Source organism: Eleutherodactylus coqui, chromosome 2, assembly GCF_035609145.1.
Source record: "Eleutherodactylus coqui strain aEleCoq1 chromosome 2, aEleCoq1.hap1, whole genome shotgun sequence".
Classification (NCBI taxonomy): Eukaryota; Metazoa; Chordata; class Amphibia; order Anura; family Eleutherodactylidae; genus Eleutherodactylus; species Eleutherodactylus coqui.
This window is the reverse complement of record NC_089838.1, coordinates 184,644,982-184,662,512: the sequence shown is the minus strand read 5'-3', so window position 1 is coordinate 184,662,512 and position 17,531 is coordinate 184,644,982. Positions and strand designations below refer to the sequence as shown.

Sequence of the window (17,531 nt, the reverse complement as noted above, 5' to 3'; positions counted from 1 at the left end):
ACGTACGATTCAACGGCAAGATACACGGCAGAAATCTGTAGCTTTTAGAGGCGGAATCCTCGTTCAAAAATACGCCCCAGATTCCGCCACATAAACATACCCTTTGGGGAAGATGCTACTGCGGGCGGTGACGGAGAGGTGGGAAGGAGTGAAAGTGTTGCCGCCATTTGAGCTGCACTGTGATGTTTGGTGCTGCTGAAATGATCCGTTTGTGCTGTACTCTGGTGATACATTGTGCTAATCAGAAAACAGAGTATCCATAGGAAACCCAGGCAAAGAGGGTGAAAACTTGGAAACACCCTGCAGATGTTACTGTAGCGGGATTTGAACTTGTGGCCTCAGTGCTAACCTCCGCCCTGTTTCAATGCCCAAGATGTGTTACTGTTGTTTTATTTTTCTTTAGCTACTTTAAAAAGCAGAATTTTTTCTATTTTTACAATATGTATGTTACTTGTCTGAACTTCTGGCTCCGCTGAGCTAACACCCAACATGGACGTCTGCCACTGAGGCTCTGTTTATCCTTCGGAATAATTAAGAGCTGCTGCAAGAATAACTGTTTATGAGAGTACAGCTTGTACAGTTCAGGTTGGTCAGTGACAGTCAAACCACCCACACTTCCACTTCCGACTGAAGAAACTAGTCAGGTCAGAAGTAAACGGAGAGAGGCCTTGGAAACCATTACGAAGGAATAAAAAACATGTTTGATTGATTACACTTTTCATTTTACCAAACTGCCATACTGCGCCAGCACTGCGCTCTGCTCTCACTCAGACTCACCGACAAGACAATTCTTTGTGGTTAACACATTACAGCCTGTCGAATGATTTTTTTCTAAAACAAGGAGATTTCCTTTAAATGTATATTCAGACATAAAATGAATTCCATGGATTTTTGGAGACCCCGCTGAGCTGTGTACGCTTTTACATGGAATGATTATTGTTAGAGATGAGCGAGCATACTCGCTAAGGGCAATTACTCGATCGAGCATTGCCCTTAGCGAGTACCTGCCCGCTCGAGAGAAAAGGTTCGGCTGCTGGCGCGGGTGACAGGTGAGTTGCGGCAGTAAGCAGGGGAGAGCTGGGGGGAGAGAGGGAGAGAGAGATCTCCCCTCCGTTCCTCCCCGCTCTCCCCCGCCGCTCCCTGCCCGCCGCCGGCAGCCGAACCTTTTCTCTCGAGCGGGCAGGTACTCGCTAAGGGCAATGCTCGATCGAGTATTGAGCGATGAGTGATGGCTCCAGTGCTGACTCCGGGGGTACAACAAGGGAGGTAAGTATAACACTTACATCCTTGAACTCAGCGGGTCACATACTTTTAGCCCATAAGCTTAGCTTACAGGGCTAGAAGTATATGACAGAGTCTCTTTAAACTCAAAGCAGATTGCAGTGTCTCATGCAAGAATATAATGTCTTCGATAACCACATTGGCTTGTGTGTTTCCAAGTACCATGGGAATATCAGCTAGTTCAGCCAGACCACATAACCAGCCAAATCTGGCCTTACAATAGAAGCAATATACTGTATGGTAATAGCTGAAATGTTTTGGCTATTGGCTCTGCAGTCTTATTAATACCCCCATTTTATAGGCAACTAGTAGAGAACAAATAACATGATTCCACTGGATCAGGATAACCAATGACCTCTGTATAGCTGGCATACTCCCAGCATCCATTACATATGAACTGCAGATACGTATCCTATAGCTAATTGCTTTTTAAGCCGACTCTCCTGATAATTGCAGTTATTAACTTATTTATGAAACATAGATGTGGCCATTATAGTCAAGGAATGATTAGGTTATCTAATCAGAAATGCAGAATATAAACAGCAATGACATTACTACTAAGTGTTTTCCGCTGTCTGTTGTACTTGGAAAGAACTCTGACATGCTCAGGATTTAATAAGACGTAGAGATTTTCCTGCTTTATATCATTATTGACACTGCAGTCTTCATTGGCAAAACTTTTTAGCCCCTTTACCAGTCGAAAATGTCTTCTGAGCTGAAGTGTTTACATGGTCAAATGATGCCTTGGTGACTTGATTTTACAGAATGAGATAGGTTATTTTATAAATAACTAAAACAGAAACAGTATACATATTTCTAGACTTTAAAGGGGTTGTCCGGTTACCCTTTAACCCCGTGAAATTTTCCGAGACGAACTCCATTGCCGATAGTGATATAGCCCGGAAGATTTCCGGGCTATGTATCACTATGGGAGCTGCAGAGCACAATGCCACAAGCTGTGGCAGTGTGCTCTGCCTGCACAGACCCACAGAGAACAAAGCAAGGGCTTTGAAAAACCAGCAGAAGATATTGCCGATCTGCCGGCAATCTCCTGCTTTGTTTACAGGTTGCCATAGAGACCATCGGCTTGTCAGAAGCAAGCCGATGGTCTTTGTGGCAGGGAGAGCTTGGTGCTTGGCTGTCAGAGGACAGCTAGGTACTAGCTCTTACAGCAGAGATCAGAGAAAACCTCCGATCTCTGCTGTGTTAACCCTTTACATGCGGCAGTCTATGTGACTGTAGCATGTAAAGGGCTGTCACTGCAGCATGTAAAGGGCTGTCACCATCGGACCCCCGGAATGTGATCAGGGGGTCCTGATGGGTCCCTGTGGAAGTCCCCTAAAGGGACAAAAAAAAAGTAAAAAAAAAAAAGTAAAAAAAAAAAAGTAAAAAAAAATATTTAAAAAAATTATAAAAACACTTGTCTCCCTTTACTTTGTAAAAAATCAAAAATACAATCACACATGTGGTATCCATGCGTCGTAATGACCCAGAGAAGGAAGTTAATACATTATATAACCCCTTAAAGACATGGCCCTTTTTTTTCTTTTTTCCCCATTTCTTTTTTTCCTCCCCCCTGTTTAAAAAATCACAACTTGTCCCACAAAAAACAAGCCCTTATATGGCCATGTCAATGGAAAAATGAAAAAGTTATGGCTCTTGAGACGCAACTGCAAAATTAGTTGAAATTCAATGATTAGACCATTTTAAAAAACCTGCCCTGGTGGGCACGACAGGGTGGTAGGAAACCCGCCACTCAAGGGGTTAATAGGGCTGCCTGTAGTAAAATGACAAACTGAGGATCCAATGCTGCAGCCTTGCTGTGGTCCTGGTGTTTGCTGTGACAGCTGACATCAGCAGAAGTTAGGTGACTACTACAACCAATCAGAGGATGCAGCGTTGCATTCCCAAACTCTTGACATCATGGCGCTCAGGATGTGAGTGCCGCTGCCAGGAGAATGAGCGGCGATGCTGCAGTATCTGATTGGCTACAGTAGTTACCTGACTTCTGGTGATGTCAGCTGTTAAAACAAACACAGGGACCACAGCAAGGCTGCAGCTCTGGATCCCCGTGGCAGTGGAGGGGTAAGTAATGCTCATTTTTTGATTTTACTACAGGCATCCCTATTGAAGGGATGTTGTCTAGTAGCCGGACACACCTTTAATAATAGGTACCCAATGCATAGGTAACCCAGTCTACAACCAATCTTCAATAATGTACATCAAAGAGTCAGAAGCTAGGGTACAGAGAGGAATCCAATCCATGCACATAACTCCCCTTATATATTCACTACATGGCTCCAAAGCTTGAGACTGCAGTGGTTCAGCGCTCTATTTGTTACAGTTCATCTGCATTCCTATTACACTACACTGTTTTATATACATTACTGGGAAATGTATTGAAACTGATGCAAGAGGAAAGTAGAACAACTGTCAATAGCACCCAAAGGCACTTTTTGTAAAGCAGCAACCTGATTGTTTGCTATGGCCAATTGCTCCATTTTCCCTTTTTGATAGATTCACCTCAATGATTTGTAAGAAACACGCAATCCTTCCACAATGCCGTTCAGTTGGCAGAAAACTTCAATACTTTATATGAAATGTAATCATTGTAAAATTATTCACACATCTGCTTTGTCACAAGGAGTACATCCTGTACCGGTGTGAATGGGAGATGCCTGAGATTTATTACTCTGCTGGATTCAGCCTTGATCTGCAGGAGATTGGGATGTTTACACTCCATCAAACTGCATGTGAATACTAATTTATCAGCAGGAGACTAGACCAATATTGACACCTTTCTTGGCTTGCAACTCTGTAGATCTTCTGTGATATGCAAATGACACAATCCAGCAAATCTCCAAGTTGCCACTACTATTGAGGATATGGTGGAGAAATCGGATTTATAGTAAATACACGGCTACAGATTGAGATTTTGGTCATGGAAAGACCCGTCTACCAACTGTGATTATATAGTTGGACATATTATAAAATATACCCTAAATTTACTGTGCCAGGCACATGTGTTCTTCCCCCTATTGTCTCTATTTGAAGAAATGAATAATAGAAAAGTGTAGAGAAACTGAACCAACAAACAGCCTTTTGGGTGAGATTTTCCAATACCAGTGCAAAGAAAATCTAGCGGAGCTGTCCATAGTAAACCAATTAGGAGCTGGAATGTGACTGATTGCTGCGGGCAGCTCTTACCCTGTTCCTCTGCACTTGTTTTGATTTGACTTTTTGATTTAATTCCCCCAATACTTTTTTTAGGTAATTGTTATGGTTATGAACTGTGCCAATAGCATGGCGTTTGACCGAGTAATTCCCCTCGGCTGTTCCACCAGTGCTCAGCTCCACTACTGCATTGCCAGTATCCAGTTAAAGAACAATTAACTCCCCGCTCTGGACTCTGCCTTTGCTCGTCTGTCTCTAATTTACCCTCCAGCACACTAGTGTATTTGGGGCCGTGTGCTGTCTGGGTTAATTCACAGGCAGCACACATCCACATTATAGCCTATCGGGCTATGCAGACTAATATTTTTTTCAAGTGGACCTTGTGAAAAGACTCATCACATGTCCTGTTCCTGTCCATAGCACAAATGAGAAATAGGACATGTTGTTTATGAGCTGTGTCCGTGTAAATCGGACATCACACGGACAGATGTTCATGTGTTGTCCAATGCCTCCAAGACTCTTGAGCGCAACTCGCACATAGGGTAAGTGTGCACCAGGCCTTATGGTTTTGTACCCTATATATACCTTGAACTCTTGTCTCTTTGCTTGTTGTTCATCCCGTCTTGGTATTTACCTGCCTTGTTTTTATTTGTATCCTATGTTCAGTAAAGTCCGCTATCGCCTACAGTATTGCTGACTGCCGCCTGTCTGTCACTGCTGGCATCATCACAACCCTGTCTTGAGGGACCTCAACCCCCTAACCATTATGTTTGGTATAAATTATTAATATACTATTCATTATCTAATGGCATTTTTTTTACATCTAAGGACCCTTTTACACAGGATGATTGTTGGGCGCAGAAGTGGCTGACAGTCGTCCCAGTGACAATTGCTCTTGTGCTTTCACACAGGAGCGATCATCATTCAGTAAATGGAGGTGGAGCACAACTGAGAACGCTCCGCCCATCTCCATTCACAGTAAACAGGCAGTCGTTTCTAAATGAATGACTGCCTGTTCCCACAGACCAAGAGTTGAGTTTTATACCTGCATGATCTGAACGACAAATGACAACTGTATGAATTATCATGCATCGTTCAGGCGCTGCAAGGATTTATCGTTCAGATTCCCATGAACCAGCGAGAATCTGAACGATAATCATTCTGTGTAAAAGGCCCCATAGGCTCCGTTCATATATGTGCCATGGTTTCCATACATAATGAAGTTTGTTGGGGGGTTGCCATAGCTTCTGCTGTTTGGATGGCAAGAATAGCACTGAATGCGGTACTGTTCTCGCAGTCAAATGTGATAAAACTGCTGATGGACGGTAGTGTGAACATAGCCTTACATGTGATCATATAGTGTTAGCTAGAGGTCTACAGCTGTGAGGAGAAGCAGATAAACGTGTATGTTCAGCTTTACATTAGACATATTCAAACTTGGAACACTGTTACATCATTCTGACAAGTGAAAATAAACGTACCTTTCGCGGTTTAACTTTATCACGATAATCATACTGGAAAATGCCTTTGTAGCTAAGTCCCAGCCACCAAGGGATTCCTTGTTTGTCCTGTGGACAGGAAGAAATAGTCATCCGGTGTTTATAGAATAAATAAAAAGATATGAATATTTAGTTCTATGAGATAATTATGTGACTGCTCTGTAAAAGTTAGAGGGGTATTCTAAAAGCCCATTGTTATATCTGATGCAGCTAATAAAATACTTTTGAACCAAAAACACGACTATCGCTCAAAAGTTTCTGAAAAGCCATCTTTTGAGCGATAATCACTGTGTCTAAACTCCTGCCCATCGTGAACAGTTTTGTGCACTATTCGTTCATCTCTGACTTCAAGCCAGCATGAAGTCAGTGATTAACCTTATCAGCACCTCGTGCTGAGTTCTCAGCGGGATAGTGCTGATAGTATTCTCTTAGCTGCTATCCCACTCAGAGTTCTCAGCAGGATACCGCTGACAGCTCTGAGAACAAAGCAGCTGAATGCAGATAACAGCTGGAGGTCTTCATTTACACGCTAATGAACTCTTATGTAGCGAATTAGCTACTAAAAAGTTTATGCAAAGTGATTGCTCAAAACTGTCACTCAAACTACCCTTTGAGTGAATTTTGAGCAATCATCTTTCAATGTAAATGGGCCTTAAGACTTTACTGACTTTCTCTATTGATGACTAACAGGTCACTATCAATTCCTGGTATTGCTGTTGCAATACAGAAAGTGCTAAACAAAGTGCTGCAGCCCGTGCTGGTATTGCAGTGCAGCCCCCATTAAATTCAATGAGAAAGTTAGCAAAGTCTTAAGGCCCATTTAGACAGGACAAGTGTCGGGCAAATGATGCCCGACACTCGTTCCCGCACATACGGTACTAGCTCCCATGCACCCGCATGGGAGCTAGTATCGCTGGCTCATAGCGGGGTAGCAGGAGGAAATTTTTCTCCTCGCTCTCCGCCACCCCTCTCCAGTAACATAACATAGTGGCTGTTCAGTACTGAACAGCTGCTATTTACACTGAACGATCATCGTTCAGGATGTTATGCTGCATAAACGATGGACAATGAGCTGATCGCTCATCGTTCCGTATAAACAGCAGCAGTTCAATACTGAACGTTCGCTATGTTAAGTCAATGGAGAGGGGTGGAGGATTGCAAGGAGAGAAATCTCCTCCAGCCTCCCTGCTGCGAGCCAACGATATTAGCTCCCGTACAGCAGCACGAGAGAGAGTATGTGCGGGGACGAGTGTTGGGCATCGTTTGCCCGACATTCGTCCCATCTAGATGGGGCATTAGAATACCCCTTTAACACCTTAATGACATTTTTTTCATTTTTATTTTCTCATCCCCACCAAAATCATAACTATTTAAATTAATTAGCCATCAATGTAGTTGCCTCAGGGCTTCTTTTGAGGGATGAGTTGTATTTTACAATGGTACTATTTAATGTACTATATAAAGTGCCTGAAAACTTAAAAATTGAGTGAAATAAAAAAAATGTTATTCCACCATCTTTTGTGGAGTCTTATTTTACGGTGTACACACTGCAGTAAAAGTGACATGATAGCTTTGTTCTACGAGTCAGTACAATTACAACGATACCAAAGTGATTTTTTTTTTGCTGTACTACATTTAAAAATTAAAATATCTTTGGAAACAATTAAATTATTTTCTGCCGCCATCTTCTGACTGCCAAAACTTTGTTTTCCCGTTGACATAAGTGTGTGAGGGCTTGTTTTTTTGAGGGACATCCTGCAGTTTCTATTGGTACCATTTTAGGGTACATATGACTTTTTTTGATTGCTTTTTATAAAACATTTTTCGTTTGGGACAGGGGATCCAAAAACAAAAGTGCAATTCTAGCGTTGTGCATTTCCTTCCGACAATGGATAAATAATATGTTACTTTGATAGATTCTAGTCTTATTGATGCAACAAAACCAAATATGTTTTTTTTATTATAAATATGGAAAATGTGTGCGGGGGGCGGAGTTAAACTTTTATCACCTTTTATTTTATAATAAAAGTTTTTTCAAGTCATCTTAACATTTTTTTTAGTTCCCATAGGGTACTACTGAAACTTATAATCATTTGATCACTCATAGAGTATAACACTATACCATAATATTGCATACTACTGCATTCTGACAGTATCCCTGGAGGCCTTGTGAAAGCCCAAGGCTGCCAAAGCAGCTTAGCTGTACTTTGTAATCTCATCGCAGGAGGGTTATGTGGGACCCCCAAATACCGATCGGGCATTTAAATGCTGCTATGAGAATTAACAACGGCATTTAAAGGATTGACAGCCATGATCAGTATTCATGCCTTGTACAGAGCAAGACTGTCTTATGATCTGGTTCATACTAAGCTGGCACCCCTGGGTGATGTAAATGCATATCCAGGGGCATGAAGGGGTTAAGGTTAGCTATGAACTTACTTAGACAGGAATTCCCTTGTAGAATATTATTTCTGCTGTTATACAGTATTCATATACAATATGATACTTCCAAAGTAAGAAAACTACAGTCATACTAGAGCTGTACTTCTAGGCAATGCTTCCAGTAAAGATATGCAAAGAACATTCTCCACTAGAATTTTCAGCTAAAGGTGATATCTATGTTTGGGCTCTAGTAATCAGCACCCGACTTATTCCCTGTTTGCAAGTCCTACTTTAACATGCATTGGACTAAAGGTCTAGAACTGCAAATTCTCAAAGCTTACTTGGTGTCTAGGATGAGAGCCGCTTATATACACATTAACCTTATCAACACAAAGAGTACATCTGGTTTAGGAGAGAGAGGCCCTGTCATGTGATAATATATTACTTATCCCACCATGTAATGCTAGAAATCAGTAATGGAAGTCTCCTTTGGGATACTAGCTATTTTCTTATCAATAATTCAACAATGTTCCTCTGTAGACTTCTGATACCAAGCAATTAACCTGGAGAGTCGGGAGTGAGACCACACCATGGGTGAGGAAGTAGAGTCCAAAAGTCAGCCTATGCATTTGTTGTATTCCTATAATATACACTGCTTAAATTGACGGTACATCTCTGCACAATAATAAGTATAAACTACTGCAGAAAGGAAAATGTAATTTACATTAAAGACTATACCAATGGTTCTATTGTGGAAGTGATTGGAGCAGAAGCTGCAATTTTGCAATCTAACACATTATTCACTGATCAATGAGTGATATCACTGAGAAAAGTGAGGAGGCTGAAACCTTGGAGATATCATATGTCTGCTTGCCTCCATACTCCATAAAGTGTCTGGGGATGGGTTAACTATGAATAGGACCGCCTGTATATGAACATTTGCTAGTGTGGTAGGGCTGTGGTAAAATCAACCTAAACTATTAATCATGTTGTCCATTCTTTTACAATCAAACACATCCCACTATAGACATAAGCTGAGGAGGATATCTAGTAATATTGCAAATACTATGCATTGTATTAAATGGTCACTAACTTTTCAACAAACGTCTGCTTATTTGACAGCCAATGAAGTAACTAGCAAAAGTGCAAATCCCTTCTAATTTCCTGTCCACTGCCTGTTATTAAGTGAAGCCTGCTTCTAGTAACAGACATAACATGGCAGACAACAAGAAGTGGAGGAGGGTGATGACTCATGTTGCCCATAGAAGTCTATGGAAGGTATAAGAGCAGGAGAGACACAGACCTGCTGCTGTTAATGATAAGTTATTTACTGTGTCTGCCAGCTAATGGAATTGCATATTTGTTCCTGCTGTACACTGTCCTACATGCTGATGTTATTTCTCTGTGTGTTATACAAAGTAGTAAGGAACAAAATCTGCAGTTTTCTTCATGTGCAGTTTATAGAGAAAAATGGTGATAAATCCCCTATGTACGCCCACAGCAGCTTATTCTGAAGAGTCAGACACACTTTAAATCAACAGTGGATGCATACAGCAGGCAGTCTTAATAAAATACTAGATTAACCAAGCTTATTTTACTGAAGAGTAGTGCTGATGTTATTAGCAGTCTCCTGCAATTATTGCATTATACAAAGTACAAGCCCATATGTAAAGCTCATATATAAGTGTAAAACTTACCTTAACTGCATAATAATGCACTCCATACGTGGGAAGGGATTCTACAACACTCATATAACTGGAACAGAAAAAATATAAATCCTATGTGAAAACCTATTGACATATAAAGCTAGATTTACTCCATAATACAGCATTTCAGATCCACCTGCCAACATGTCCTATCAACAAGATGATATTTTCATAAAAGTGGATTCTCTCAAACATATCAAATACTACAGAGCAAGCATGGCCTCTCATGTGATTATGGTTTGTGTTGTTGATGAAAATTATAGGTTCTTAGTTCTAAGAGAGGCTTCTATCAAATGTACTTATTGAAAAAGACAATCACATTAGCCATAGCCATTTCATCAGTCTTGTTAGGAACCGTGTTTTCCATGAACACCAGTGTTGAGACCCTTTTAGACACAATGAGAATTGCTCAAAGCCATCTTTTGAGCGATTTTCGTTTTGTCTAAATGCAGGGACATCGTGCAGTTTTCATGCACGAGTCGTTGATCGCTGAATTCTAGCTTGCTAGAATTGAGCGATCAGCTGTTATCAGTGGAGCAGGCTGTTATCAGCCGGCTGCTCTGATAAGATTCTCTGTGCATGTGTCCTGCTGTGAATTCACAGCGAGGACACTGGCAGTCAGAGCAAAGAAGAATACAGCTGTTTGTTTATGCAAAGCAGCTGTATTCTTCTATTAGCGGTCGTGGCTGTGTCCTGCTCCGCTTGCATATTCTATAGTAGCTACCTAGCTACTATAAAGTATAAGTATGCAAAGATGATCGCTCAAAACTGTCACTCAAACTATCGTCTGAGCGATCATCCATCAGTGTAAATGGGGCTTTACTCTCCTTCTTTCTAGGGGTCCATTTACACCAAACAATTTATCGTTTGAATGACTGAACAATATCAGAGTTCTTTCAGGCAGCCTGTTTATACAGCAGATACATGGTTGGCTCATTCAAAAGAGAAATTCTTCAGTTGTTCTCATTCACTATATAAGTGAATGAGAATGACTGAATGATTAGTGAATGAGCCAACGATGATTTTTATGCTGCATAAAATAAATGAAAAGCGATCTATTGTTGTTCATTTTCTCTCATTTGAGCAAATTTTGGAACAATAATTGCTCCGTGTATAAGGGCCTGAAGTTCAATTTGACACAGACCATATCACAGTTGTAGAATAAGGTCTCTATTGGGGCCACAACTTACTACTCTTTTTATTATAAAATCCAAACCTAAATCATCATAGGGTTTTGCCGAATCAGATCTCTTCGATTAGCAACTCCTTTGTTTTGACATATGTAAAAATCGGTGCTAGTTCTTAAGCACATTTTCATACTTACTTCACTATAGCTTGTCCTCTAGTTTGTCCATTGAGTTTCTTGTAATATTCTATAACTCTGTCCTCACTAGGAGATAATAACAGACATTAGCTATATTATTACTACAATATGTTCATGACGAATATGGCCTGTAAAATACAAATAAAATAGTCCTGATATAATATATAATAACATCTTTATTTATGATTGAAAATATTTGTTTTGCACAAACTTTAAAGTAAAGAACATCACAAAGATGAGGCTACCCAGCACTACCAACAAAGTATACTGTATATACGAACAACCAGTATATACATGTGGGATACGCTGGGATATACTCACCAGTTGTCTACAATTTCCTGAGACAATTAAGGGTCTTTCACAGAGTTCAGTGATTGGACAACAAGGTTCTTACTAATATTTATTTGTTTTATCATTGGGCTGTGTGAAGCTGCTGCTGATCACTTAATGAACAACCAAATGCTCATCTTGATGAGCTGCCCAAAATGATAAAAGTCTGTGAGGGACAAATAATCGTTTTTCCTTCCTGGAGGTTTTTGTTTTCTAATCACTGACTAAATCCATAATATAGTAATACTGTTTATGGGTATTCTTGTATCTTGACGCCACCAGAAGCTAGGTGTTTGATAGGGGAATGCCCCTGTCACACCCCTAGCTTCCGATTGGCTAGATTCAAGAAGGTCCCAGGAGCAGTGTCTTAAAAGTTTTTAGCGTGCCTTGGAGGGTTAGGTTTAGGGATTGGTGTTCCGGACACGAATACTAATCCCTAACTCTAACCCTCCAGCCCAGGGTAAAAACAATGCACAGTTTTGTCGGGGAACATAGACCCCCGTCCCCGCTGCTGGACAATTGTTTTGCTTTTCAGAAGGCGCTCCACGGCCGCTCAGCACTGCTCACATGTCGCACTGCAGCACTGACATGTGCCGGGCACCGGCTGCCAGCTAGATCCACGGCCACTGAGCACATCTGGGGACCGCTGGCTCTCACCTTCCTCCATGCTGTCACACTGAATGTGAAGACAGGTGTGAGAAGAAAGCCGTCAGGGAGACTCACCGATGGCCCGGTAAAAAGGAGCGCAGCCCATGCCGTTCACCGCTGCTTCGCGGCCGCTGGCACTTACAGCACCTGTCAGCCCCAGGAACGGCAGACACACTGTGGGACCTGTAACACGGAGCCGGCTGCAGGACCTGTGAGGCGCAACAAGGTGACAGCGTGCACCCAATCACAAGCAGGCGGCGTGACCCCCCTGTAAAAAGCCCTGTATCTTGTCTCCACCAGTACTTCTAGTAGCGTCAAGATACAAGAATACCCTGTTTATGATAGCCTCAGATAAACTGTTAAAGCCTCAAATTCTCTAAAAACTACTTAGCTGTCCCTTTTTTTTTATAGGAAAACTAACAGTTATATATTTAGCCACACATGGGTGATAATTTTTGCATAGACTGGTAACTTCCAACACATTTAGAAACTATGGGATTTAATCCTCCATTATAATCTATTACACATAAAGCTAGAAATGTTCAAATGGTCACCTAGCTACCTTTGGAGACCTACCCTCTACATAAGATTGTTGCATGTTTTGAGTCATGTGACTCCCCCCACGTTCTTTTCCACTCATTTATGCATGCCCATTAGTTTCACTACATCTATGAATTCCCTCATTGCTTTCTAGGACAATAATTGAGCAGATTTGTGCAGCTTTATAAATCCAGAATTTGCAAAGCTCATGAAACATACTGTCATCTCAGCTGTTCTTCTCCTAACTTCTGCACTGTTAACAGTCCCTGGCAGCTGTGAGAATTCCTTGTCTGGAACTGGACCACCTGCCAATATTAAGGCTACACGAAGTCGACAGACTGGCTCCTACTGCAGACCTCGCTGCATAAACCCATACTCTTCCCAACTTCACAAACTACAACCCGTGTGCCATAGTCTGAAAAACGCTCTCACATTGTATTTGCTCTACTTAACACGTTGGATACTATACATAAATAGACATCACCTTAATATTCATCATTTGCGTCAAACTTCCTGTATACCCGCTAAAATAAAATGATGCTGGGTTTACCAAACTCTTCATTTTTACTATATTTATTAGCTGATTCTGCGTCTACTGCAGGCTCTTACAAGCCTTACTGTAAATTATAAGCAGAATGATTCCCATACTGAACAGAGGAGGCATTATTACTATCTGTGCAAATTACGCACAGCGTGCAACAACGGTTCTTGGCTACAATATGTTTGTAAAAGAATTAAATTAACTGGTTAAATGACTCCAGCTATGTATTGCTTTAGCAATTAAGCCGGACGTAGACTTTAAAAAAGACCATACACATTGAAAATGTGCTGTCATACTGTTTAAAATAATTGTAGCCCCACTTCATTGCTATTGGAATGTATACAGTACATTAGCCATTGATTTGGATTTCTATAACATGACACTGAGTGTATGGAGGGAGCAGGCCAAGGCAACCTCAACCATCCTAGCATAACTGCAGCTTTAACTGAGTCCGCACAAGTACCAACATAAAACTGAATGATATTTAGTTATTAACACTTCATCTGCTAAATGTGTCACATTTATGAATTTCAGTCCAACCATTAACATGGAATTGGTGATATAATGGTTATGATATGATGGTTATGAGAGGCATGGAAACCGTGCAATCTCAGAATAATACGGATATAAGCATAACACACAAAATTCTGTTACCAGTAAGCAAGGGAGGGGTGCTCTTTAAGGGCTTGTGTAGGAAGTGCTGGCAACTTCTTTAAATCTGTTCTTGTAAGTTCATCACTAGGAAGAGAGAAATGAGAAGAGATCAGAATACATAAGGAAGTCGCACATATCTGAACACCACCGCTGTCAGGATTCTGACGAATGATTGCTTATTCCTTAGTTCTTTGCCAGATGTTACCGTCTTGAACAACACAGAATGAAATAACCCCATCATCTGTTTTGAAGTTTGCGTTTGAAGAAGATAAAACTGAGCCATACGGAAAGCCACAGAATAAGCACACAAAGTGTTTCCAGTCATCTTGAACCTGACATACTGTACTTCTCAGACAATATAATTCTAGGCTACTTAAAAATGCAGATGTTCCTCCAAAATTGTATTCTTCATTTAAAAGGGGGTTATCCAGTCGTAAAACTATTGATAGCCTATTTGCAAGTCAGGCCATCAATAGTAGATCAACAGGAGTTCTGCCACCAAGAAACCCTGCCAATCAGCTGATTGCCGGGCTGAAGCACTTGTGCACTGAGTTGATTTCTATAGGAAGCAGACATCTCCATTCCCACTATGGTGGCTCAACTGGGTTTGCAGGCCATGTTCCCATTGAAGTGAATGGCCTGCAATACCAAGCCTGACCAGAGCTGTGGGAACAGAGATGTCTGCTTCCTGTAGAAATAATCTCAGTGCATGACTTCTGCTGATCAGCTGGGTTACTAGTGGCAGACCCCCAGCAATCCACTACTGATGGCCTGTCCTAAAGATAGGCCATCAATGGTTTACAACTGACAATCCCTTCAATATTATTAATTTTTTATACCTCATCCTTATGATGTGGTGATGGCAAACGTACTTAAAGAGTTCAAGAAGGGCCTGGATGCCTTTCTTGAGCATTAAAATATTACATGCTGTAAGTCCCTGATTACTTGAGAAGGGTTGTTGCTCCAGTGATTTATTTTGACTGCCAGATTTGGAGTCGGAAGGAGTTTTTTCTCCTAAAATGAGGAAGATTATTTTTTCCTATTTTTTTCCCCTTCCTCTGGATCATCATTGCAGGTTAAAAGATGGAACTGGATGGTCATATGTCGTTTTTCACCCATACATACTATGTTAGTATGTTTCCATAAATGGAAGTGCCACGCCAGGCTCTCATCAAAAGAGTTCTTAAAGGGCATTTCCGGCAACAACACATTTTTCCATGGCTGCACCCCTAACTTGATTGCTTGTCACACTCTGGATATCTCCTACGCATATTACTCTCACTTCAATGCAGTGCAGCTTGTCTGATCAGGCACCATCTTGATTTCTCCTTGCTTTTCTTTTTCACTATTCTGTGTTATCAAAGCTAACGTCCCTTTTTATTGAAATTTAACCCCAGACTGGAGGTTGCAGTCCCTTCTTAGCCTTGAAGGCATGCTCCATCCCTGCAGTCCATGGCCACTTCATTATGTACTTTACAGCCTTTCAGTATATACACAGAGGTCAGTTACATTCTTTTCAGTATATACATACAGAGGTCAGTTATATTCTCTTCAGTATACACACAGAGGTCAGTTAGATTCTCCTCAGTATATGCACACAGAGGTCAGTTATGTTCTCCCCAGTATATACACATAAAGGAGCTTTCGATTCTCTTCAGTTTTACACAAAGGTCAGTTATATCCTCCTCAGCATATACACATGGAGGCAAATGTACTACACCAGGAAGTTAGAGAATTAGTGGCGAGTCAGTGAGGGCTTTCGCATATATATATATATAATTCTCGAGTACTGTAACAGTGCTTCTGTTTTGGGGGAGGACCAAGGTATAGCTTTTGCACTGGGGCCCAAAACCTTCAAACTACTGTACGCTACTACCAAGTATGCCATCTGACAGGGTCATATCCTCATACAGCCGGATGCTGACCATTTTGTAAAAGTAGGCATTTTAATGGAGAAACTTTGAACCAAGTCTATTTTATTTAAGTGGATTACAGTAAGTGCAATAAGTAGATGATGTGTCAAAATATTGCATAGTAAGTTACCAAAATGTAGCGTGTTATCGTAAATCATGATTAAAGGAATTGGTCATGACCTTGCTGCTGAAGGCAGCATGCAGTAGTGCCGGGCACATTGATTGTAGGCCTAGGTTTTTCCTGGAATCAGCATATATATTCTGTTCCAGGATTATTTCTTGCAGTGTGCTGCCAGTGCTGTGAATGAGTAGTTTGATGTATTCATGAGATGTTGGCTGATTGACAGCCACTGATTGACAGTTCTATCTCTATGCCCAGTAATGGGGAGAAAGCATCAATCAGCAGCAGGAGAATGGTGGAAGGCTGACACTACATGATGCTATCCTTAGACGGGGCAGCACAAACATCCCGAGAGGTTCCCTTTAAGTATTGCATACTATAGAATACTTGTGATGAATTAGGAAGTGAAGGAATTAACTTTCCCACATGTAAAACTGCCTATCCGTGACCTTGACTCAAAGGAATCTGGATTTCCCCAAATATGTCTCGCAAAATGCTGCATAAGTGTGAATGAAAACATTAAACTGCAAAAAAGCCTTTTCAAGCGATGAATCATAAAATATACATGTCTGTTTTATTAGCACAGTATATGCAGTGTTAGCTTTTGTCCTAATACATAACAAATTAAAGCAAATTATAATGGCAGTGCTAACAGATGCCTAAGGAGTGTAAACCAGTATGGATGAGAAAATATTGCAGACAAAGGACAGCTTTGTAGTCCCTCAGCCATCTTCTTTACAGCTTAAGGAATTCAGGTCCTTTTATACCTTCCCTATTGTTCCTTTCTAGCATGTACCCTGTTATTAGAGAGCTGATATTAAGGGATCATACTTCAGTAATACTATTAGTCTCTGTGCACACAATTAAACATGAAATATGCTGACTTGTTACGCTGTATTTAATGTTAGTATGTCATTGCACAACAGTTTCTCTTTTATAATGGTTGAACTGGTTTTATTTTCATGGTCTGTCTTTCTCTCTAAATCCCTGGATTACTCCAAACAGTTAACGATCTCGCCTCGTCCATAAGTATTTATTTTTTACATTTAGCATGGTGTTTTTCAGAGAAATTATCACTGGTCCAGTGGGTTACATAAAAAAAATTCTACCCACAGATCCACAAAATCTAAATTTGATGGTAGCACCACCACCGTACACACATTCGGCATGGCATAACACTAGAGATGAGCGAGTATACTCGCTAAGGCACATTACTCGAGCGAGTAGTGCCTTAGCGAGTATCTCCCCGCTCGTCTCTAAAGGTTCAGCTGCCGGCGCCGGTGACAGGTGAGTTGCGACGGGGAGCGGGGGAGAGCGGGGGGGGGGGGGGGAGCGGGGGGGAGAGAGAGATCTCCATTCCATTCCTCCCCGCTCTCCTCCGCTGCTCCCCGCCCCCCGAATCTTTAAAGATGAGCGGG

At 41.2% G+C, this 17,531-nt stretch overlaps 1 protein-coding gene across 4 annotated transcripts in view; it reads right to left on the bottom strand.

Moving 5' to 3' along the window:
• FRMD4A (FERM domain containing 4A) overlaps nt 1–17,531 on the bottom strand; it is a 386,584-nt gene that overhangs the window by 56,314 nt on the left and 312,739 nt on the right. For all 4 annotated transcript variants that reach the window (XM_066592026.1, XM_066592028.1, XM_066592025.1 and 1 more), the window contains exons 8-11: nt 14,080–14,163; nt 11,367–11,432; nt 10,034–10,091; nt 5,937–6,023 (exon numbers count right to left, since the gene is read on the bottom strand). In XM_066592026.1, coding sequence (XP_066448123.1) covers nt 5,937–6,023; nt 10,034–10,091; nt 11,367–11,432; nt 14,080–14,163 — 295 coding nt within the window. The remainder of the gene's footprint in view (nt 1–5,936; nt 6,024–10,033; nt 10,092–11,366; nt 11,433–14,079; nt 14,164–17,531) is intronic.